General features: G+C 38.9%; 2 protein-coding genes across 4 annotated transcripts in view; one reads left to right on the top strand and one right to left on the bottom strand.

Moving 5' to 3' along the window:
* Positions 1-7718: 7718 nt before the first annotated feature.
* LOC146325694 (polyhomeotic-like protein 2) lies at positions 7719-18321 on the bottom strand. Of its 3 annotated transcripts, none has more exons than XM_084721830.1 (7): positions 17982-18321; positions 16483-16712; positions 15995-16073; positions 13309-13420; positions 12759-12885; positions 12348-12600; positions 7719-10830 (listed from the first exon to the last, which is right to left on the bottom strand). In XM_084721830.1, the coding sequence occupies exons 2-7, from the start codon at positions 16618-16620 to the stop codon at positions 10676-10678; spliced, it is 864 nt and encodes a 287-aa protein (XP_084577956.1). In that variant the 5' UTR covers positions 16621-16712; positions 17982-18321; the 3' UTR covers positions 7719-10675. The 3 variants fall into 3 exon arrangements, with proteins under 3 accessions (XP_084577956.1, XP_084577957.1, XP_084577955.1); XM_084721831.1 differs by having other exon boundaries at positions 16483-16709; XM_084721829.1 differs by having other exon boundaries at positions 16483-16645.
* A 2783-nt stretch (positions 18322-21104) lies between these two features.
* Positions 21105-25302, top strand: part of LOC146325693 (uncharacterized) — a 42887-nt gene continuing 38689 nt past the window's right edge. Inside the window, 2 exon segments of the mRNA XM_084719883.1 lie at positions 21105-21449; positions 23811-24951. Of these exon segments, the coding sequence (XP_084576009.1) occupies positions 21307-21449; positions 23811-24951 (1284 nt within the window). The 5' untranslated portion in view covers positions 21105-21306.

Below are 25302 nucleotides of genomic sequence, written 5' to 3'. Positions count from 1 at the left end.
TTGGACATCAAAATTTGAAGTGTCGAAAAGTCACTGCTTCTAGAGAAAACTAAGTTGCCACTAGTGATTAAATGTTAAAATAGCTTGCCATGATCTATGTCACACTAGTCGTCCAATCGACAGTCATTCAGTTTAAAACCATTATCATCAGTATTTATAAAAAAAATAAAATAAATTAAAGTCATTGTTCAGATTTGAGGAACTGAAAGGAGTGGTTGTTCCAGTTGCATTTTTGCTTTAAAAATTGCATAAATAATTATTAGATTATTAAGAGAGAAAAGGTTGAACAGCATCTAATGAAAACATTTAAACAGAGACAGTTTCAACATGTGGCAGAAGTCAATATTAAACTAGCTACACTTTAAATCTCTGATCTAACTGGAAACTAGATATTCTTATGAACAAATGCTTTGAACAACTAAAGCCACTTGCACTGTGACCACATTTTTAAGAGTGATACACCAATTTAGCATCACATCAGAGTCACAATGGACAGTTTGGAGAAAAAAAAAGGATCCAAATCGATGCAGCAGAGCCACAGATTTCTTTTTTATTGTCATGCATTCTTGCACCACGCTTCTTCCTTGTCAAAACCATGTGCCTACATTGCCCACAATGCAACACGACTGCCAACAGTTTGGTACGCTAACGTAGCTTGGCGCCTCTAGCTTGCAGCAGAGATGAGGAGCGGGCTGCAGAGGTCTGGTAAGCTCACTTTGTTCTGACTTTCTGATACAGCCTGAGAGAGTGCATCAGGTATTGGTGAGTACGCAGGTCTATGCACCGACCTGATACCACATTATTGTTGATGCAACACTTAGATATAACATATATATAACAATATAACTCAAATGACTGGTTTGACTGGTCTTGGAGCTCTCTGAGGGCCTTTTTCCACCACATTAACTCTGCCTCTTGAACTGGTTCTGTTAAAGATCCTTGGAACATTAGTGCTTTCTGGTGAACTAGCCTGAATTTCAAACAGTTTTCAGTGGAAGGATGTCATCAACAGAGGGCGCTGCACAATACACAACAACCTGTAGAATATGACACACCCACTGAAGTTTTTTTGGTTGTAGCTTTGAACTAACTGTTCAGGTTCTGAAACAGTTTATTTTTGGTGGAAATGCTCAAGATGGTTCAAAATTGGGTGCTTGAACTGGAACTGGAACAGGGCTGGTTCAATGTTGGTGGAAAAGTCCTATGAGAGTAGTTTAAAGCCCTTGTGTATAGATTTCTTTCTTGTGATTGTAGCACCATGTAAATCATTTTGGTTATGACTTAAGGTTTTTTTTAAGGTTAAGGTTTTGTTTGCTTGAAACATATCAGTTTACATGAAGGCAGGAAGCAAAATGTCTCTAGCTGTGACAGCAGCCCGCAAAAGTCAGGTGTAAAGCCAGCCATAATATGAGGGACGAGGCGTGACAGATCACAGGCTTTCAGAGTGTTGCACTTGCTTTGTTCACTTTCTCACCTCTGCAGACCAGTTTCAGTGGTTCTGACTGTTGAGCACCCTCGACTTCCGTTACTAGAAAGGATTTGGACGCTATTAGCCGATCAGACAGGCGCTTTGTTCAAAGCACACTGACTTTCTTGTTCCCCGGGGATAGTGAAACATTTTCAGAAATTCACAGCTCCCTCATGAGGCTTAAATGTGAGCTGTGAACAAGCATGAACATGATCTCCTGGTTTATCCTTTAACTGATCACTGATCTGTATCTTCAGAGGTGTTTATAAATATGTAGCAATGGCATGTGCAAAATGAGTAACGCAATCCTAAAAGCAAATTGGGGCCACAGGCTGTTCATCAAATAGGTTGAAATCCTCTTTAATATACGATCTATGATTGAGGTGAGTTGATTCCCCCCAACCCCTCCTCCTTAGACTCAGTGAAGCTCTGCTGGTTGCAAGAGCTCTGCAGCAGCACAGGACACGCACAACATCATAAATTGACAATCAGCGACAATGAGTCCTCAGCTGTAAGTCGCTCAGCTGTTTATAACTGTCAGTTGTCTGTCAAAGTAAAGTTAAGCTTGTTATCCTGCAAACAAAAGCCCACTGCTCTAAATAACACACTCTGCAACTGGAGTTAAGTGGCTGCCTGTCTCACTGCTGCCAAACTCCTTAAACATTTTGCTCAGTTTAACAGTCATAAAAATCGACACCTTCTAAAAGACTATTAATGATTTCTTACAACTCATAAACAGACACTTACTCATTCGTTGAACATTCTGCATTAATTTGAACTCTAATAAATGTGAAATGAGTGAACAAAAACAGTAATTCTGGCTCAGAATAGACATTTTGACGGGAACTCTGCGGCGTCGATGTGAGTGAAGTGAGTATTTCAACTGAACATGTCTCCTTAATCTCTGATGCCATATCATGGTCATTTTATGATTTATTACAGTAAATATATTACAGATTTCTCCTTTAAGCTTTTCATCTGGTGCTCCTGATGTTTCAGGATTTTTTGATTTTTCTCTTGAATCTTTTTTTCTTCACACCCTGTAACAAACTTTTCTCATTCCTGTCAACGGCGTACATTTACTGTCAAGTTACTTTCTGCTGGTGCTTCACTAATCAATAAGTCTTCAAAGCAGAAGCAGTCCTGGGTGAAGCAGTTGGCCTTGTCAGGAGAAAATGAGGGTTTATTACAACTTAGGTTTATTTTGTTGTGTTTGACCGTTAGCTTTATCAGTTGCCATAACATTGTTCCCAAAGATGGTTTCTGTCATTTTAGTTAGCTCTTATCACACCCATGCTTCTTCAAGTGTTCATTTCCCTCGTCAGTTTGGTTTTAATTGGTTATTTGATGCTATAAAAAGGGCATTCAAGTCATGATTGACAGCTGAGCTCTGCTTATGATTGAGTTGGCCCGCTGTATGGGCAGGATCTCAGTACCATGGCGTCAACCTGTGGACTTACAGAACTAGACAGGACATTGCTGCTCAGCCTTGCTGCCCAGTGGCCAATCACAGTACAGCAGCAAAAAAATTCCCACCAGCCCAAAAAGCATTTTCCCTCATAGGCCACCGTTATAAAAGAGACATCAGTAAAAGTGTTGACAGGACATTTCAAACTGCAAACAAAGTCAGTCATTACTCTTTCTATTATGATTTTTTGATCCATGAAGGTTTTGTTTTTGTAAAACTTTCCTTGGCCTGAAAAAAAAAACCATTTAAAAATCTGTGACATCATCTCAATGTAAATAAAAAATTTGGCTTATGCTCCAGGCAAGTGACTCCCATTAGACTAAATGGGCACCATCTTTGCATTCACTACCTAGTTCACTGTAATTTATTTACACTTCAACCTTTCAGTGTAAGATGGCAGCGCTCCGATGTGTTGGAGGAGGAGGTGGAGAGGCTTCGCCCGTCTTTATCCACAGTCTGTGGTTCAAACATTCAAACATGTTGTTCTTGTGGCCACACCCCAATCAGTGATGTCACCATAGGTATGAGGCCGTAGCAGCATACAGTAGTCTGCACAGTAGTGATCAGTGTCAAGTTCCCGCCTACACAGTCAGCTGACTCAACGATGAGCAGAGCTCAGCTGTCAATCATGGCATGAAACTGTTATAATTAAAACCAAACTGATCAGTAAAATGAACACTGGTGATAAGAACTACCTAAAGTGAAAGAAACCACCTTTGGAAAAAAAAACATTTATTTGACATGTACTTTGATGTTTTAGTTTGGTAGGATTTATGAGCTGTACTGCAGCCAGCCACCAGGGGGCGAACAAGATGTTTTGGTTTCATTTTTAGGGATTTCTCATGTTGTCTGTTCGCTACATGCATTTTTAAAGATACACTTTGTGTACCTTTAACCACATCTGTGTTTCATAAAATGCTTTTGCTAAACTGATCTGTTCACTGTGAACTCATCATAATGTATATTTGAGGTAAATGACAACTATCAATGGAAGCCTTTCTATATGCAGGTTTTTATTGGCTGTTCCTTTTGGCTCTCAAAATTTGAAAAAACATACATATTGTTAATCAGACAGATCAATTTAATTTGATTATTCAACATGGTTGAGTAATAATTATTATTAAGGTACGAATAATGGCTTTTCTTTTGTCAGTGGAGATCACTGACATGTGATTGACATGTTTTCTCATTCAGCATGTGTGAGGATTGTTCATTTTGTTTCTGGGTTTTATTCAGTCTCTTTTTTCATGTGAACTGCTGTGTGTGCCTTAATGAAGAAAGACGTTAATTTATTGAGCTCATGGTTGTAGCCATAATGGGATCAGAGTGTACTTGAATGGATTGTGATCATGTAAAATTGAAGTAAAGAAACTTTTTTTTTTTTTTAGTTTTTCTTATGCTGGGGAGAATAAATCACTGAATTATTGTGAGAAAACTGTGTTGTCTGACAATTTGTTTGTTTAGAACAGCAACATCTTTTTATAGTTTAATTTGTGGTGTACCACTGGAGTCATTACTTTTGTCATTGTCCACTAATCTGATTATTTTCTCAATGTATTGATTAGTTGTTTGCTCTAGAAAATGTCAGAAAATTGTGAAAATTTTAGATCAGTGTTTCCCAGATCCCAAGGTTTTGTCCACAACTCAAAGATATTCTGTTTACTGTCAGTGAGGAGTGAAGAAACCAGAAAATATTCACATTTGAGGGGCTGAAATCAGAGAATTCTGCATTTTTTAATAAAAAAAAATACTCAAACTGATAAACTGATGATTAAAATTACAACTCTAATACTAATGACAATATTTCAATTAAAAAAATTATGACTTTAAAATAAAAACTTTTTATATTAATCCTGTAATGTAAAAAGGTGCATCTCCTCATGGCGAGAGGTTACAGCTCAGCCAATGAGGACGTCACACCTTTAATGTTTACAACCTGTGCTGTCACAAGCATGAGCCTCTCATCCATGAGTAGATGTTCATTTTCTACTGTCCAGCTGGCAGACAGTAGAAAGTAGTTCCTATATGAAACTGCTCACAACAAGGTGTGTGGATTATCTTGAGTAACCGGGACATGATTTCTGGAAGGAGACACTCTTGATGAGTTTTTCAGATGTATTTTTGTATTTCTAGTCCCATTATATTGGAGCGTAGAATATCTCCAAAACTCTGCAACTCACACCAAAACTATCCAGATAGATAACTATCATCAAAGGTAGGGGAAGAAAACATGTTTTTCAGGAAAAAAAACTTTGGATAGGAATATTTGAGGTGGTCTTTGGATAGGGTTAGGGTTAGGTGTACTCAAAAAAAAAAAAAAGAAAAAAGAAAAAAAAAGTAATCACAAAAACTCTTGAGGCACTTAATTAAAAAAAAAAAAAAAGTCAATGGTCATGATCTGACTCCCTGATGAAGACTTGATGCCGAAACACGTCAGAGTACTTTTTTTGTGATGTATTTTTGAATTTTAACGGATGGTAATATCATCCATGCATGTGACTTTTAATCGAGGGTAAACGGTTATTGAAGTCCTCCCACGTCTGCACTGGTAAAGATAAAGCTGATGTGAGGGTGACGCTGCTGTTTGCAGCAACACATGGTGTAATTCATCTGTTCTCAACGAGAACTGATGAACAAATACAGTCAAATGGTCAGAAGCAGTCAATATTATTCATCTAATGGTTTTATTTTGGGGCTTTTTTCTGTATTAACAACTCTGAAGGACAAAAATGTTCAATAACTCAGAGACAAGTAACATTAACCAGCTGTCACTCACACAGATGCTTTTAAGGGGCCATGACCCAATCAGCCCTGCATTTCAACTAAAAAAAAGTTTTATTCCAAAATACAATACTGTAAACAAACGACACCCTCGCTCACAGTGGGATTGTAAAGCAGAATATTATCTGTGAACGCTGACCAGTGAATTACAGCCAGATCTGTAATCTGTAATACAACGACTCAAAAACATGAGCGCCTCAGTTTTTTTTTATCATGTTGATGAATTACATGTAGTCTGTAGAAAAAATAGATTAATACACTTTGGAAGACAACTTTTCAAACATTTTATGGCATCTGTAGTTAAAAAACAAAACAAAACAACATCACTACTTTTGTTCAACTTCAGCATGTTTCTAGTGACAGCAGTTCAGCAGAGACACTAACTTGACTTTGGTAAAAGTTGAATGAAATGATAAACTATCCACAGCTTTCACACTTTTAAAGGGACAGTGCATCCCTAAATCAAAAACACATACTTTCCTCTGGTCTGTAGTGCTGTTTATCCATCCAGATTTTTTTTGGTGTGAGTTGCACAGTTTTGGAGATATAATGGGACTAAATGTCACTCAGCTTGTGGTGCTCAAAGTGGCAAAAATTTACATTTGAGAAATTCAAAACCAATGTCTCTTTCCAAAAATCATGACCCAGTTATTCGAGATAATCCACAGACCTTGTTGTGAGCAGCTTCATGAAACAGGGATGTGATGATACATCACTCTGGATCGATATATTGATTTAATGTTCAACGATCCAATATGATGGACGCAAAATGAAAATATCGATCTATATTGTTGTCTTTAAGACGTCTTTATTATGGAATTGTGTCACTATTGTCTGAAAGAGTTCAGTCATAAAACTGATGAATCATAATTTAGTTTTGTGGGTTGATATAACTAACAGAACTGAATGTGTTAAATGGACATATGAAACTGTCTTACAGTGATCTGGATCCCTGAATTGAATCAAAGAAAGAAAGAAAGTAGTTCTGGTAAACTCGAAAGTTGTTCCAATAGATTCAGCTGCAGAAAGAAAGTAGTTCCTACATGAAACTGCTCACAACAAGCAGCAGCAACCATCATACTGGAGAGAAAGCAGACATCTCTATGGCCGATATCTCCACAACTCACACCAAAGAATTCCACATGGATAAACAGCACTACAGGCCAGAGGATAAATAGGTATTTATGATTTTTGTGGTGAACTGTCCCTTTAATTTCTCAAGCCTGAATTATACTTGTGTCCCCACATGTCACCATAGGCACTTCTGGGAGTCATTCTCTGTGTGCAGCAGTGACATAACAGTGATCAGGGAGTGTGGAATGTGAGAAAATTCATGTTGGAGCTCATTTTGGACAGAAATTTTGCATTAAAGGGATAGTTCAGGTTTTTTGAAGTGTGGTTGTTTGAGGTACTTATCTAGTCAGTGTATTACCTACAGCAGATGGCTGTCGACACGCCCCAGGTTTAGAGAAGCAGCAGGCGTACCGGTGTGGGAAGCTAAGCAATGTACTGCTGTGGACAGGGTCAGCAGCAAAATGGATTGTAGCCACCTAAAGAAATCAGTTTAAGTGTAAACTATATTTTCACCACTTGCTGTCAGACAGACTTTTCTCATTTGAAACCACTGCCAAACATCGTTCTCTCTAAAGCAACCATTGGAAATTCATATTCAGTCATTTTACTTCATGGAACAAGGGAGTTGTTGGTCTACCACTGCTTACATTGTTTAGTTTGTGTTATTATGTGACATCTGTGTTTTAAAGGGCTACTTCAGATTCTTCAGAGTCACACAATAACACATCCATGTTCTGTGAGGTAAAATGACTGTTTTGGTCAAAGAAATCTGGTGGAGAGAGTGACATGTGGCTTATATACCAGTGGCCTCCCATCAAAAAAAGACCCTATGCAGATAATGAGTGGACAAAACTGATGGAACTGAATCACCCTCTGATAAAATGTAGCAAACTATTAAAACATGACTGAAGAGTTGAAACAAGACAATTACACTGGATCACATTATATTTTATATGTGGTCATGTTGTCATGTCCAGCCCTTTACAGAGACACTGTCACACAGACAGAAGTATAAAATCAGTCTCCACCTGGAAACAACAGCTTTTCTTCTACATAAAGTTCAATAAGTTGGTGTGTTTCCACTCAATGCTAAGTCCAAATCCTTTTCCAGGCCAATGATTCTTCAGTTATTACAATTAATCAACTGGCTGTTCATTCAAAGCATTTTCTGAAGTCTGATATTTGGCGAAATAAGCCTGTGTACTGCGGCAGAGTAAGAGGTTAACCAACATTGTCCTGTAGAGACAGGCTCCGCACGAAGACTGGAAGCAGAGATCAAACTGGTGTGTATCAAGTCAAAAAAGTCTTTTGGGTTGTTGGATGGCTTTTCTCCCACCTGCTGCTGGAGATGATGGAGTCCCAGTCTAAACACACACCCTGGACTGGATCTGACCCCTGATACAGGACTGTAGTCACGGTCCTGCATCGCCATCTCCTGGAACATTTCAGTCACTGAACGCCTCAGTAAAATTCACACAAAAAATAAAGTCACAAAACTCTGTGGATGGCCAAGAATGAACTTTTACACTTGACAAAAAAAGTATCTTCCACTGAAGTCAACACACACTTACATACTATCATACTATTTAGTAAGCCAGAAAAAGATTTAGTACATCTCAATACACAGTATGTCACATGCAGTATGCCAAAAATTCCAGGATGTCGTACTGCATCGGTCACATTTTGCAGAATGCAAGCCACCATCCTTTTCTGGCTATTCTGACCCACAATCCTTTGTGATGAGTGTATGAGAAAGTAGTATGTTCCAAATTCATGCATACTGCATGTAATAGTACATGCTAAAAGTAAAAAGTAAAAGTATGTGATTTGGAGTGCAGGGACTATGTACAATCAAAGATGGTGCAGGTTTTCTGGAGCGCTGTGAACTCTGCTGCCACAGATGGCTGGAAGGTGTACTGCAACAACACTGATGAATTAATAACGTGTCCACAATGTTTCCCTTGAAGGGACAAAACTGAAACTTCATGGTGGTCATGGTCTGTTGTTGCAAAACGGTTCCCTTGATTGACCAATTCCCTCCCCGCTATGCTCAGATTATTTTAAATATTAATATTTAGGGCACTCACATATTTAAAGAGGATTTTACCTCACAAAAAACTATTTAGATGAGAATTTTTAAATGTTCATTTTTATTTTTTCCCCACTTAAACATCTGGTGGGCCAAACTGAACCTTATAGCAGGCCTGCAGGCATCTCTTTGGGCAGTCTTGTCCTGTAGCTTCCTTCTTTGTTCAGGATCTTTGATCTGAAATGGTTTATATTGACTTCAGTGGAAGAGACCCGTCTTGGTTGGGCTGAACAATTCTGAAAAAATATCTAATTGTGATTATTTTGACTGATATTGCAACTGTGATATGCCTCATCATATTAGAGGGAATTTTTTACATTATCTCATTTTCATTGAAAACATTACTATGATGATAATGGTGTGATATTCACAGGGATCTGCAAACAATGTCTTCTTAAGTCAGTAGAATATGATGTGTAGACCAGGACACCTCTGCAGCACAACAGTATTTAATGTAAAATGATATTGTGACACATTTTGCCTTTAACAAATATTGCGCCTCTTGTAATTTGTAAAATGCAGTATACTGTGATTTCAATATTTCAAGTAACTGTTTGAGCCCTGTTTCTTTGTCAGAGTGAGATCATTTCTGTTACCTTGGCTCTACTGTGTTATTCCACTTTTTAATTTGCCTATTTTCAAAAGGGTCCATGGAATGAATTTTATGAGCCGCTCAGTGACTGTTTACAGAGTTTACAGAGAACGCAGTCCAGGACTGGAATAGGTAGTATGACAGTCTTATCTCAGGACTAACTGTGGTTCTGCACAGAGATTGATCACCGTCGATCAGTCATTCTAACTAAGCAGGTATGTTTTCCAAACTGAAACTAGGGGTGTCACATTTCAATATAATATTCAATTTTCAGTTTCAATAATCCAAATGAAAAGGGGATTGCAGTCATTTTTTTCTCTCCATCTTTGCCTACTTTCACACGTCCAAAGAAAAGACAAACACTTGTTTGACTGACCCTTCCTGTCCACCGTCACTACATCTAGCAGCGCTCCGTGTTTCCACTGGGAACATTTATCTGTTTCAAATGGCGTTTTACACAACTCTGCTGTGAAGGATGCAGGACGCTGACATCTTAACGTTGCACGAATGGGAATTCTTTTTTACTTCACATCTGTCTCAGTCAGTAACTATATTGAATGTTTGCTTATCTAACCACCGCACAGATGACTTAAGTTACTTAATGACCCCTTATAACCTGAAGCGCTGTGACTGTAGCAACATGCAGGCACCGGGAATTTGAAAGATTTTGAAAGTGCTGAAATCTTTTTAAATTTGAAAATCAACATGTGACCTTAAAATCCAAAGTCAACTCAAATCATGGATTTGGTAAATTGTGACACCCCTAGCTGACACTGCAGGCACAGATGAGAGATGTTCACAGGCGCACTCCCTGTGAGAAATACTAACATAAATCAACTGCTAACCTTGAACCTCTCCTGCAGGAACCCGAGGTTCAGTAATATGAAAACAACATGTTCTCCCAACACAGCCTAGCTAACACAGCATTCTTGTCAAACTACAGGGTGAGGTTTTCCTGAAGCGGTTGCACAGTGAAGTGATCAGTGTCAAAGGTGAGTCAAACAGTCCCAGCTGATGTCCTCGTGTTCAGCAGGCCACGACAAAACATCCATCAAACTACTCTGGCCCCGAACCTGAACGCAATTCAGAGTCAGTCAGCATGTGGGATCCTGAGCATGTTGTGTTTGTCCAGTCACAGCTTTTGATAGCAGTGTGTGTGTGTGTGTGTGTGTGTGTGTGTGTGTGTGAGAGGGGTGAGATGGGCTACGAGTCTTTGAGCATGCTGATCTGGGCAAAGATCTTGAGCGCCGGGCCCAGTTTGATGTTCATGGTTCCCATGAGATGATCCTCCTTGAGCAGCAGCAGGGCCTGTCCGTCGATCTCCTGAGAACGGAACTCCTCAGCGATCTCCAGACAACCTACAGACAGATTACAGCACAGACAGTCAGATTACACCACAATGCTGCACAGAGGAAAGAAGAAAATCTTGCAACAATCATAATTGCCTAAATGCAATTTGTTGATGTTTGGTTAAAGAAGGAAATAAATAATTTAAAGAAGTTAAATACAGTAAACATGATTTAAGTTAATTGATTTAGAAGGAATAAGAATTATTTACAGGTATTTTCATGTTATATGTAGTATAATGTAATCGTTTAAAATGTGTGTGTATAATTTAAGATGTATAAGATGTTTTATTTGTAAGGGTTGGGAGTAGGTAACAGTTTGGTGTTTTCAAATATTTGCCCACCTTTCATTGACTTAACTGCTGCTCCTGTGAGGAGGCAGGTTTGGGGTAAACCTGAGGGCAGTCAGTCAGACAAACAGAGAGTGGAGCCACATGGTTTTTATCTCCCTCTTTTCCTCACATTAATGATTCTCGGTTTAATTTAATGGAGTAATTTTGCAACTTTGGACATCTTTTTTTGAGTTAAACTTTGTCGTGTGGTCCTGTCAGAACTGTTCTTTGTTGTCAGATAGATTTGGTTCAGTCAGAGCTGCTGAATATTACATCATCCATCTTTGCTCACTAGGTTGCTCTAAGGTTGCAAAATAGAGGTAAATATTTGTTCAGTGACTCTCTGTTGGGCATCACTCACATGTTTACACAAAACAGCCTTGAAACATAAACGCTTCAGGTCACGGTTATTCCTGAAAGACTACAGGTGTGTCATATCGTATCCTTCACAATATATGGTTATTTTTTTAAGATAAAAAAAAATTGATAATGGAAAAATTAGAATATAAAATTATATAATATTACCTACTTTCTATATGCAATGTTGTACACTCAACTGTTTAGTCTGTTTACTGTTTATATTTTATTGCATCCAATGTTTCTTTTTTATATTTCCCCGTTTATATCACTCCTATTGTTTATTTTTATTTATCCTTCCATTGATGTTATTCTTTTCTTTTATATTCCCTATTGATTATGTTCCTAGTTTTAATCTTTCCTTTCATTTACATTCCTTTGTTACTTACTCATTAATTTATTGTTTTTTAATTGATGCTCTTTTTATTTTGCTATTCACTTTGCTGCAAATTTTCCTGTTGTGGGACTAATAAAGGAATATATTATCTTATTATTCCATTTTATAATATCTAGTCTTATTTCTGCAGTTATTTTGGTGAACGTAATGCACAAATAGTGAAACAGATTACTCTACACAGTAATGTTGTAAAGTAACTTATTACTTTCAAATGAAAGGAACTAGTTATATGTAATTTATCACATTTTCAAAGTAACTTGGCCGACATTGTATCAGTAATATCAACAGTCTAGGTCTGAGTCCAGCCAAGGCTCTTTTTTTTGCACGCCTGCTCTCTCATCCATCATGTCTTGTCACCTCCACACTGCCACTATCAATGTTTTCCACTGGCCAATGATAAACTGCACAACATCTGTATAACAGCTGAGGCAGGCTGCACCCACCTGGCAGAGAGGAGATGAACTCGTAGACGTCCTCGATGTTCCACTGGCCGGGGTCACTGGGTAGGAAGCTGTAGGGCAACAGGGGCAGCTCAGGTTCTCGCATCTCAGGCACCCGCGGGGAGGCGGACAGGGGGGGCAGGGGTCTTTTGTAGCCAGACAGGTCTGAACATTGGCTGGACTCTCCTTGCGCAGGAAGGACCGAGTGACCAGTGGACAGAGAAGCGGCAGCGGGCTTCTGGACAGGGGGAGTCGTCTGTCACAGGGTTAAACACAACACTGCTGTTAAAGACTGAACTGACAGGAAAAATATTTACCTCTGACATGGTGACAGGAACAACAGAAATGAGCTATGAGACAGATAAAGACGACACATCACATACAGTCACAGTCAACAGCTGACTCCACTCTCACCTTTTTTTTTGACTCCAAACAGGAGTTTTTGTGGTTTCCGTTCAGTGCTCTTTGTTTCTTCATGTTCTCCACAGAGGTTCTGCGGTTTGGAAAGAGACCCATTCTCTTCGTGCAGCCCACATTGTAGCTGCAAAGAAAACGAACACAGTCAGCTGAAACTTCCTGGTACTCGATTATGTCATGTCAGTTTCAAGAGTCACATTCTCCATTTAACATTTTATTCCTATCATCATATCAGGTTTTTGTTGGTCAATGGTGCAGTCTATTTCTGCTGCTCAAAATAGAAATACATGTCCAAACCCCAATTCCATTATAGATTATGTAAAATGTAAATAAAAACAATGCAACGATTTGTAACTACTTTCAACTTGTATTCAGATGAATACAGTACAAAGACAAGGTAGCACAGTTCTGACTCTGTATCTTTAAATATCTGATATCAAAGGATCTGGGTGACACTTGATAAGGACATTCCTAATTTCCACCACAGGGTGTATTGTAGACATAAGGTAAAAGAAGAGACAGTCATGTCCTTCCTGCTTGGTCTTACCGTTTGGCACAAACTGTAGAACAAAACCTCTTGGATCTTTTGAAGAGGTAGGCAAAGTCCACCCTGCCACACAGCTCACAGGTCAGCATGGGCTCCTGCTGGGCCTTTAACTCTGAGGGACACACAACCAACGCACACACAATCAGTGGGACACATACAGGAGTGGCACCACTACCAACAACAACCACAGGAAACCCATCTGTGTGATCATTGTGACCTCGTGAATCACACGTAAGTACATAAGGCCAAAACAAGTTCACGTCTCAGGGTGTCTTGGATCAGCCTCAGGGCCTCGATCTACTGCAAACAAAGTGCTTCTCAAATCATCTAACTGCAGGTTGGGGCCAAAACTTTTGTAATTTCCCAAAACTTCACACAGTGATTGGACTGGTTTGAGAGGGCGTTAAAATATGTGGGCTTTGAACTTTTTTTTTAATCTACACACAACTACTTCTGTCACTTTTTACATGTACAGGCGAGTGCAATGAATGCTTTCAAGAAGAGACTGTCTGAAAGTGCGCTCTCTTATACCCATTTGTACTATTGCGGCAAATCCCTCTAGGCTTTTTCCTTCACCTTCAAGTGTGTCCATTCAGATCAGGTATAAACTGTTTTGCCTGATGAGATTGGAGAGCTACAACAATGCATATGAGCTGGAAGTAAAGCCACTGCTCCTTTGTTTCAAAAGGAGCCAGAAGTAGTTCAGTACACAGATGACAGAGGTATACAAATTGGACTGCAGATGTTTTAATTCTTGGACGCTTAAGAGCAACAAGCCCTTAAAGTCAAACCAGTGCAGGCCCATTGACAGTTAACTGGATCACGCCCAAGATGTTTTAGCTGTGACTAACAATTATTTTTATGGTTATTTAATCAGTTGCGTATTTTCTTGAATCATTGATTAATAGTTGTTTGTTTTAGAATGTCAAAGTGGTGAAAATGTCCGTCAGTGTTTCCCAAAGCCTAAGAAGATGTCCTCAAATGTCTTGTTTTAATCACAACCCAAAGATATTCAAGTTATTGTCAAAGAGGAGAAAAGAAACTAAAAAATATTTACATTTAAAGAAACTGAAACCAGAGAATTTGGACTTTTATCTTTATTCAAAAGACTAGACCAGCTGAGGTTCCTCAGTGGTGGAACTAGTGTGAATATGGTCTCTATTTGAGAGGTGTGAACCAGGCGTGCCAGAAGGGCCCGGGGTGTCATTTCTCAAGTGTATACACACAAAACGGTGGCCTGAAAGAGGCAGACGCCACATCCCATGCAAAAGTTGTGATCTGAAGAAACAAACATGATGAGAGACTGTGTGTACCTGTAAGTTAACTCGGACTCATGAGTGAGCATGTTTTAGAGACAAAGAGGAACTGTGTGGCTGAGGGTGAGCTGTGAAAGGGTGAGGTGGTGAGTTGAAGATTGTAAAAGTTGAAATATGTGAGAGGGCGACTGTGATGTCACAGTCACAAAGTACATCACCACCTGCATGTGTGGACTGTGTAAAACAAAGTGTGTAAAGTATAAAGTGCATAAATTCACAGCTCTTGCACTACTGGTCTAGTCCATATCCTCATCATCAGTCCTGATTACAATGCAAGTTCACCACAACAAAACTTCAATCAATAAATTGTGTTCATGTATCAAACTTCCATTTTCAGGCGATACCCTGGGATGGAGGATACCACTGATTGTCACAATCAGGTGTGATGCATCAGTCCGTTTGCTGTAAACATACATACCACGCCATCCTGGTACAGATACAAGCTGCGGTTCTTGCCAACCAGCTGTTACTAGTAGGGAATAATCAACAGATGTATGTGTTTGATATGATTTTTGTGTCAAGAGTTTCTTTCCTTGGTTTGCTGCTCTGCAGCTCATTACTGTGCTTCAGCATTCATGTTCTGCTTTGCACTGACCATTTATGTTTTACTGCGTCTGTGTCAATGATGGGATATGAAGCTGATCCATGTGCACACATTTCCAGGTGGTCTGTGATTTATAAAGACTGCAACTGAGCGTACACACAGTTTAATAAGTCTTATTATTTTTTATGATTAGGATTATTTTTTGGTGCGTGCCATTTTCCCCTTGAGCATGAACACTTTTAGTCTGGATCCTACACTCTGTTTTATAAATGAGACCCCCTGTGTGTCTTAACTCAAAATTTTGTGTCTGCAGGTCCACAGATGGTCTATCCAGATTCACTTTGCTGTGGGCAGGTTTATCTATTTATCTGGTGTACTATAAAGGAAGGTAAATAACTGATAATCCCTGTTAGCTAACCATGATCAAGCAGTGAGGTGGCTGCAGCCTCCTGGTTGGCTTGTTCGTAGAAGCAGAAATAATCCGATGTTGGAGACAGGCCAGAGTAGGAAGAAAACTAACCGCAGTGAAAGCAGTCACACAAGTATCTTTAGCAGTTAGCACCCTGCAATGGAGGTGTGTGAGAGAGTGGCTTGCTTCTGAAGTTGAGGAACTGATTAAATGGCGCCAGAGACGCTGTATCAGTCTTCATTATAACTACTGTCATCAATATTATTATGGAATTCATGCTGTGAAATATATTGATACTGGGAGAAGGTGCAGCTCTGCAACAACAGAATGTTATATATAGTATCAAATTTGTTCACTGAGAAGAGAAACGCTCCCCACATGCATGACAACACTGTGCTACCTGTCTGGAAACTTTACCCTTTGTTGAGAAGCCGTCCAACTTTGAGTCTGCTGTGTGTCTCCTCAGGCACTCAATTGAGAATGATGGACGTTCCACCTACAGACAGGAAAAAAACACATCATTACTGCAGCTGATAATGCTTCAAAAGACTGAAATTAACCACAAAATGCTGTAAGAACACAATGTACAAACATCACCTGGCTCCTGCCTTAAATCTTGCCATCACTGACTATTCTTACATGGACAAAATATTCCAGTCTTTGCCCTTCTCCTGGAAAATTTTAATATTCATACTAGGCTGCTTATATGGCAAATGAAAGTGAATGTTCTATTATTATCCTCATTCACATAAAGCTGTGCATTCTCCCAAAATGTTACTAACTATAAGTCTTCACTCCTGCTTTAACAGTCATTATGGCCAGTGATTCTTTTTGAGTCACTTTGCTTGCTGTCTCTGTCACACCGAGATCACACTGTGAGTTTGTGTATTAGTGATTTCACTCACAGGGAAAGGCTCAGCACCCTCCTGTATGACGAAGCCTTCTATCAGATGGGTGAGGATGTGGGACTTGAGAAGGGCCTGGGCTGGTTTGCTGTCTCCATTGTGCTGACTGCTGTTTGTGTTCCCATTCCCAGAGGTCATGACTGGAGCAATGGCCGCCCCTCACCTGTCAACACAAGCAGCACGGCAAACTCAGCAAGTGCTCGACACTTGGACCTGGCCCCCAATAGCTGCTGTTCAAGTACACACAGAATGCAATGTTTGAATCATTCAACATGTCAGTTTAATGTTGCCCAATGTTTTGGCAAAGGATGACTTGTTAGTGTTACTCAATTTGCTTGGGTGTTAACTCCTAGAGAACCACTTCTGAATCTGGCACGGATGTGGTTCACTGAAGCAGCTTTTAAAAAATTAAATGTCTACTTTTTAAACTTTAATAGGGCTGCAACTAACAATTATTTTCATAGTCAATAAATCTGCTGACTATTTTGTCGATTAATGGATTAGTTGTTTTTTCTATAAAATGTCAGAAAAATGTCTGTCACTGTGCCCCAAAGCCCAAAATGACTTCCAGAAATGTCTTGTTTTGTCCACAACTCAAACATATTCAGATTACTGCCATAAAGGAATAAAGAAAACAGAAAATATTCACATTTAAGAAGCTGGAATCAGAGAATTTGAACTTTTTCCCCTTGAAATATTGCTCAAAATAGATTATCAAAATGTGTTAGATCAATTTAATAATCATTTAATAAGCGACTATTATATTAATTTCTGCAGCTCTCAACTTTATTTCTCCATTGATCTTCTTGTAGAACTGAATTTTCCTGTATAAATGCCAGTGCAAGGAATTTTAATTTATGCCGATTTAAAGAGGGAGACCCATTGTGTCAAATTCCGTTTCGATTCCCCTTCTATGACCTATATATTTGTTGAGATAAGCAACGCAAACTAGAATTGACCAATTTCAGAATGGAGTTTGGTGTGACAGTGTTTTCGCACATGATCAGTCCGTTAGGCTAACGTGGACTTGTGTATGTTGTTGTTGTGGAAACGCATAGCTCTGATTATTTAAGTAGAAACGACTGATTCAGTAACATTACCTGCAATCCACATTATCTGGTAACGTTATTATGACTATTTGTAAAACAGCTTATTATTAAGTTGACGGGTTTAAAGAATTGTAACTTACAGAGCGTTAGTCAGTTCAATCCAAACGCGCTAACAAAAACAAAGCCTTTCCCAGTTTCCTTGTTTCCGCCCGAATTGCACAAACTTCAGTGGAGTTTACGGACACCAAAACCCTCCAAAATCCTGGTTATCTGCCAATCAGTGTTGCGCAATCTTAACAGCCTTGTATCTAATCATTTAGCCCAGTGGTTAACAGAGATTTACTAGTTCAACATATGAATGAATGGAAGTACACAGCATTAAAACCCACGTTTCCATGGCCCCTTTTTAAAAACAGAGAGTACAGCCTCACAGTAGTTGTCTTAACTTACTTCAACAGTCGGAAACCTCCTGTGAATGAGTTAGAAAACAGGCGCTGCGCTCAGTAACAATGGTAGAGGGAAGAAAAGCTCTTTGTTCAACGGCTCCAAACAACGCTTTCATTTACTCTCGCTCCCTCCGCCACAACGGCGAGGAGAGCGGCCAGTCCACCACTTGTAACACCGACGAAATGTTTAATAGCGAGCTAAACGAGCCGCGGAAGGACACACCACGTTACACGAGGACACGCAAAGTTAGCAAGTGATTCATATCCTCACTATGTTTCGACTTTCTGCTTATTCGAGCTGCAGACGCTACAATCCTGTTGGTGTGTGCGTGTGCGCTTCATGACCAAGTCGGAGTGTTTCACACCGAGGACTTCCGGCAACAACCTTCAAAATAAAAGCTAAGTGAATTATAGCATTTTGTAATTAAATAGTCAGTATTGTTAAGTATGGAGGTTAATTTCCGCAAATGTGATGAAAAATATCCTGTAAGTAATTATAATGACAAACTTTGTGAAAATAATTGGAAACTTTTTTCAAAAATAATGACTTAATATCTCAAAATCATATATATATACATATATATATATATATATATATATATATATATATATATATATATATATATATATATATATATACATACATACACATATTTATATATTCTATCATTCTTTATGCTCGTTCTATGTCTGTTTTCATGCGCAGCATGGCATGTAATTTCTTTGTTGTAAAGCACTTAGAGCTGCATTTTTATGACAGGTGCTTTACAAATAAAGTTTATATCATATTGTTATTATTACTAGCTTTTCTCTGGAGCTTTCACATGCTACTCTTAAGCTGGTATTATACTTTAAGTGTCTGCAAAAGCTTGAGGGCCTGTGTGACATATATACATATATTTTGTGATCAGAGGAAGTTCACAAAAGCTCTGTGGGTCCATCTGCATACCCCCAATTTGCTGTGACTGTGTGGATTTGCCCATGTCAGCTATATGTCTGTTTGGATTATAAAGGTGGTATTACACTGAAACTATTAATCAATTATCAAATTAATCGCAAACTGTTTTGATGATCACTTAATCAGTTTGAGTATGTTTTTAAGAAAAAAAAAGAAGAAAAAGTCTAAATTCTGAGATTCCAGTTTCATAAATGTGAATATTTTTAGTTTCTTCTCTCCTCTGTGAAGTAAATTTAATATCTTTAGGTTGTTGGCAAAATAAGACATTTGAGGCCATCATCCTTTGACCTTAGATGGATTTTGGTGTGGTTGAAGGCATTGTTTTCCAATGTCAGAAATGAATTTCAGTGCAAACTGCATCTACTGTGGAAGACTGCATTGTGACTGAAACCACTGGAAAAAAGCCAGTAAGTGGAGTTTATTTTCTTAACCACTTACACTGGTCCAAGCAGCCAGGTCCCTCTCTCCCATTTCCACACATTTATTCTGAAGGCAGAGGGCAGTAGTTATTACTGTGGCTCTGAACGTTAGTTAGCTTCACACTGTGTGTTGTAGTAGTAGAGGTGGTGTAGAAGTGAATGGGAAACAGAAGCATGTGGACATCCCAGCAGTGCAGTCACAGCAGAGTTCTGAATACAACTTCATGTCTGACTGAGAGCTTCTGGGAGGAGCTTTTATGGCGCTAATACAGCCATCCTGCTGTGTGGGAACTACAGGCCTGCAGAAACCCAAACTGAGGACTGAGTACACAGACTGCTTAATTTAGCCTCCAAATGAAACATTTGACCAACACATAAAATATCTTTAAACTGATAAACACATTAAGTAGTGTTCACGTCCAATGATGAAGATAATAAATGCTATTAAAAGTGAAAGTAATCTTTGAAGTGACAAAATCATCTGTGGTACAGCTGTCAAATATATAAAATATGATAATTCATATTATATATATATTTTAATCTGAAATTATTAATTTCAGATTAAACTCATATGAAGAATTTAAACTGCACAAATAATTTTATATATTCACAACTTATTGGCTATGTAATTAAATGTCATGTTTTATATCCACTCTCTTTTAAATGCATTTTAGAGATTAATCAAAACACCTCTGACAAATTGTCAATTTACCAAATTAAAACAGATTAAAGATGAATTAAAGACTATTCTGAAGCTGCAGTACAGAAGCCCGAGCACTTCCTGCCTAATGATTTCACTTTCAAAATAATACACACATTTCTAACATTGCCAACTTCACTGTAATTTAAGGATTGGGAGCTTGAATATTCTTGGAAACCTTTTGTTGAGTTAACCCCACAATGGATGGAAGATATCACCATGGACTTTTTTACACACATTGAATCACAACAACTCAATTACCTGTTCAAGAATACATTTTAAAAGTAAAATGATACATATTACAGGCTATTACAAATAAATTTGCTATACTGCCTCTGGTGTAATACCATATATAACTATCATACTGTAATAATACTACACTGTCAACTGTCATGAAATTTTTAGACTACATTTCATTCTTAAGTATAGTGCACACTTAAGCTTTACAAATGTAGCCTCATCTTTTAACATTGCCTATTTTGCTGGTTACTCAAATCACCAAGCTATGCTAAGTGAAAAGGCTAAAATGTTGTGTTTGCTTGCTAGCGAAGAAGATTAACAAAATGTTAAATTGTTTGCTAGCTAGCTAAAAAGGTTAAAATGTTACATTGTTTGCTATCTAGCTAAAAAAGTTATCCAAACATTGCATTGTTTGTTGGTTAGCTAAAAAGGTTAACAAAATGTTACACAGTTTGCTAGCTAAAAAGTTAGCAAAATATCACATTGTTTGTTGGCTAGCTAAATAGGTTATCAAAATGTTACAATGTTTGCTAGCTAGCTAAAAAGTCAAGATAACTTACATTACTTGGTAGCTAAGCTAGCTAAAAGTTAACAAAACGTCATATTATTTGCTAGCTAGCTAAAACGTTAGTTAGCCTACTCATAATGACTTGGTTTAGAAACTCTAGATTACTTTGTTCTCTGAGAAAAAAAACTTGGCCAAGTTAATGCAGCAATATGCCTATGGCCAAATAATAGATTTAAAAAGAAAGACAAAGAAAACGGTTGGTTTTAGAGAGGTTCAAATGTGTGTACAATGATTTAAACTGGTTGAAAAACTAATCTTTGGTGAGGCGACTCAGCCGTCAACTTTTATTCTGAAGTACGCTACCGGAAACAGAGAAGCCGCTGCTCCTGACTTGGTACTCCCGCCGCTTTCCAATAACGGGACATCTGTCCAGTGCGGTCCTCCCTCTTGTCTGTTCTGTTAGGACACTGTTTGAGATAGTACACTGACTTCAGCTCGAGTCTCATGTCATCGCTGGACTTGATGAAAAAAGAGTGTTTCACATCAGGGACCCTGTCCTCGACTTCTCTCAAAAGGAGGTTCATCAAGAAGAGGAGGGTCGCTCCGAGGGGGCAGCAGGATGCGGACAGTGACTGTCAGCTGTGCAGGTGAGACACACTGAACTGAACTCTCCCACAAAGTTTCATTCACTAGAATCAACGTTGATTCTTTCAATAATCATGAAGTCAGGATGGAGTCCTGCTCAGAATCACACCCTTCTGTCAACACTGCATGACTTTCTGATGTCAGGAGAAGGAACTGTCTCAATGACTGTGGAAACTGAAAATGTAAGGTGTTTCTTTAAAATTTGAGTAATTACTTTGTTTATGACATGATTTTCCACTTTGTTCCACTTCACAACCCTTTTCAAGATGTAATGTATTTAAGATTTAACCAGTGAGAATAGAATGAGAGGCTTTTTTTAATCACATGTATAATTTAGGGCTGCATTCATTACTTTTATTATCAGTTATTATATTGCTTTGTCTTATACCTTAGTCACATATAGGTAAAGTAGTGAAAAATGTTATATCAGTTTTCAGAGCAGCAAATAAATTATTAATATGATTAATCAACCATCCATTCATTCTTGAAAACTGGGACAAATTGTGTCCTACCAAAAGAGCTTTAAAAAATATTGATACCAAGTCCCTAATTCTATTATTTTGTGGAAATGTATTCTTTATGGACCCATATATGAAATATATGTAATGTATGATTTTTTAAAATGTATAAACTGTGCCGAAAAACACCTTCCTGTCCCAGAGAAGAATTCACAACTTCAATCAAAAATGTGTTAAAAGCCTTTAAAATCTAAAACTAACAATACCAACACATAACATAGGTATAAAACTGTGTTGTCATTGTCGTCTTTGTTTTAAATTCAGTTTTTAGTGAAAATGTTGGCCAGATTTTATTAGGGCTGTGCATCTTCACTGATCTCATGATTCGATTCTATTACGATCATCCTGTCAACGATTCATTTAGATTGGATTTCATGATGTATTTTCTATAGTATTGCACATGGCTACTTTTTCATCAATGAATACAAGCAGTCAGATAAATATGAACTCCCTTTTTTACTGTTTAGAAAGTGCTTCAGAAATCATATCATAAAAGTCTAAACAGTAAACTGTAAAATAAATCAATTGTATAGGTCTAGCCTCCCTGTATTTGTGTGAATTTGTTCCATCCTCAAAAACAAAAATATTTCTGCAGTCTAGCTGCAGCTTCTAGCAGCTGTCTTCTGCTCAGGTAATTGCTAATAAAGCTGCAACGATTAATTATTAATCCATTATTAAATTAATCACTAATCATTTATCATTAAATTAACTATTATGATAATTGATTAATGGTTTGGGGTAATTTCTTTTAATCATAAAGTGTCCAAATGTTCTAATTTTATCTTCTCAAATGTAAATATTGTCAGATTTATTGAGTCCTCTTCTGACAGTAAACTGAATGTCTTTGTGTTTTGGACACAGTTCTTGGCTGAGCTGGTTCTGCTGTTTTCTCAGTAGTGCCAGCTGTTAGCTTCTGAGAGTGAAAACAGCTAACGTGGTTTCTCAAGTCAGTGGTATTTTCAAGGTGGTTGATTTTTGTGTGACAGACTTAACACACAATGTGTGTCTTGTTCAGTTCGTGCTTCCCAGCAAGTTCATAAGATCTGAAATGTGCCCAGAGATCTGTCTTTAAAATACTAGGTGCGTTTTAAATCACTTGCTCTTGATAGTCACCTCCCTCCGCCATATTGTGCTTGCTATGTTGGTGGTTACTAGGCGGTGGTTACTATGGCAGTGGTTGCTACCAGGAAGTTATTTTGAAATTTATAACTTTATTGTTATTGTTAATTAAAGGTCCAGTGTGTAAGATTTCCTGGAATTTATTGTCAGAAATGGAATATAATTCATAGGTATGTTTTCAGTGGCATATAATCACCTGAAAATAAGAAGAAGCCCTTTACATGGGAGGGAGCAGGTCCTCTTCCATGGAGGTTGTCATGTTGCACCGCCATGTTGGTACAGAAGCCCAGAATGGACAAACACTGGCTCTAGTTATGGCATTTTGTGTTTTGCGCAAGTTTTGCAAAACTGGCACTGGTACTGGTACTGGCACGGTCCTGGCACATTCCAGAGTGGGATGGGTGGTTGCTGGCCCTGCTACGGAACAGGGTTAGCCCCGAGTTTGTGGGATTATCCCCTGAAAATCAACCAAACATGGGATAGAAGGTGCCAGTGTGAAACTGGGTTAAGGCTGTTAGTAGTCAAGCATAAGCAAACATTTAAACAAGAAATACTAGAACTGGAGTGTGACTCGTATAGTCCTGAGCTTAGGTTAACCCTGGGTTAACAATGTACATGTGAATAGGGGCGAAATTATCTCAGGGTCAACTCTTAGCCCAGGGTTAAAGATACAGCTTTGTAGTGTGAAAAACTTAACTTCAGTGTGTTGTATCCCTGCTTTTCCAGGTGTTCCATATTTTCCCAGTCTGGCAGTAGTCGCACTGTTCGTCGGATTCTGATAGCCTGCCTCCTCTCTTTCCTGGCCCTGCTCGGCTCAGTATCCATCGACCTCAGCTCCAACTTTGACTTGCTGCACACGACAGAGGCCGCTTACGACGAGCTAACTTCATGCAGGACAATCGCAATCCTGCAACTCGTCAGTAAGCTCCAAAAGATGAGACGTTTATTTGCCAAAGACATTGGCAATGAGACCCTAGAAGCAAGTTTTTCAGAGGTCGTGTTTCCTGTGTTCAGTCATCTCTGTAGCGAAATGGCGGGTCACAGCAACAGCCATGGGCTCCCCTGCAGCGTCGAGTTGGCTGGATTTTGCTGGGAGTTGAGGAGGACTGTTGAAGAATTTCTAAATGCTTCACTGGATACAAGCAGCACAAGCAAAAATGGTACATCTGCTTATTCCATGGCCATCGGAAGACTTCTGGACATCTGGGGTACAGTTGATGATATATTAGTCAAAGTCAAACAGAATTTTAACTGGAGGGATGTACTGTCTGCAAGACTTCTGGTAACATTTATAGAGCTCAACTACCAGTTGATGGACCTCCGCCTTTTGGCAACTCAGACTGACTTCCAGCACAAGTGGACTTATGTGCTAAATCACTTGGGCTTTGCCAGAGTTATGACAGAACGACTGAATGACTGCTGGTTAGAGAACATAGACCTCAAGTTAAACTCAAGCCAGCACGTGGATTCTTATATTTTTGACACACGTCCTTGGCAAATCTCTGGAGCAGGACCAGAGCTTTTGTCTGGGTCTCACACTGGAGTTCAAGCTCTAACAAACACTCAGCAGTGCTTGTTCGATCGCGCGGTGCCGGCTCTCAGGTTGGCATCTCGATCTGTGTCTTCGGGGCTCAGCATGAGGGTCTGCTTGCTGGCCATAGCCTGCCTCATCTACCCGGTGGTGATGTTCTCTTTTAAGCAGATGACAGAGTGGATACAGAACTATGCCCAGAGCTTGAAGGAGAAGACCGAGGACCTGAAGCTCCAGAGGCAGCTGGCTGAGGATCTGCTGCACCAAATGCTGCCCAAGTCAGTCGCCAAGCAGCTCCGCCAGCACAAACACGTCGAAGCTGAGAGCTATGAGAAGGTTGGTGCAATTGAAAAGAGTGTGTTCTTTTGTGCTTTTCACATTGTGGTTTAGCCCAAGTAGACGGTCACTAAGGACAGGTTATACAATAGATGAGTGGTAGGATTCCAATCTTGGAACCTGTCCGCTATCATGGGGCAACAGCTAATGTTTTGGGGCTTCCAGTGTAGCCAGCGGATATCATGACATTGGGTATCCAGGCTGTTTGTTCTGATAAGGAACTTGAGATGTGACGATGGAGTTGGAAGCTAATCTCTATAGATAGATATCTGCATATAAATATAGATAGATCTTGAAAAAGCTACACTGGTTGATGGGCTCCAAGATTACATTTTAGCCAGTGCATTCCAC

This window comes from Lutjanus erythropterus, chromosome 6 (genome assembly GCF_056507025.1).
Source record: "Lutjanus erythropterus isolate fLutEry1 chromosome 6, fLutEry1.hap2, whole genome shotgun sequence".
Lineage (NCBI taxonomy): Eukaryota > Metazoa > Chordata > Actinopteri > Lutjaniformes > Lutjanidae > Lutjanus > Lutjanus erythropterus.
This window is presented reverse-complemented; position numbering and strand designations above follow the sequence as displayed.

Excerpts from the sequence above, each read along its gene's own strand:
- LOC146325694 (XM_084721830.1), bottom strand. The coding sequence starts at position 16,620 with ATGACCTCTGGGAATGGGAACACAAACAGCAGTCAGCACAATGGAGAC. Across the intron at positions 16,074-16,482 it reads AGGGTGCTGAGCCTTTCCCT|GTGGAACGTCCATCATTCTC; the intron begins GTGAGTGAAATC and ends TCCTGTCTGTAG. Across the intron at positions 12,601-12,758 it reads GTTTGGAGTCAAAAAAAAAG|ACGACTCCCCCTGTCCAGAA; the intron begins GTGAGAGTGGAG and ends ACCCTGTGACAG.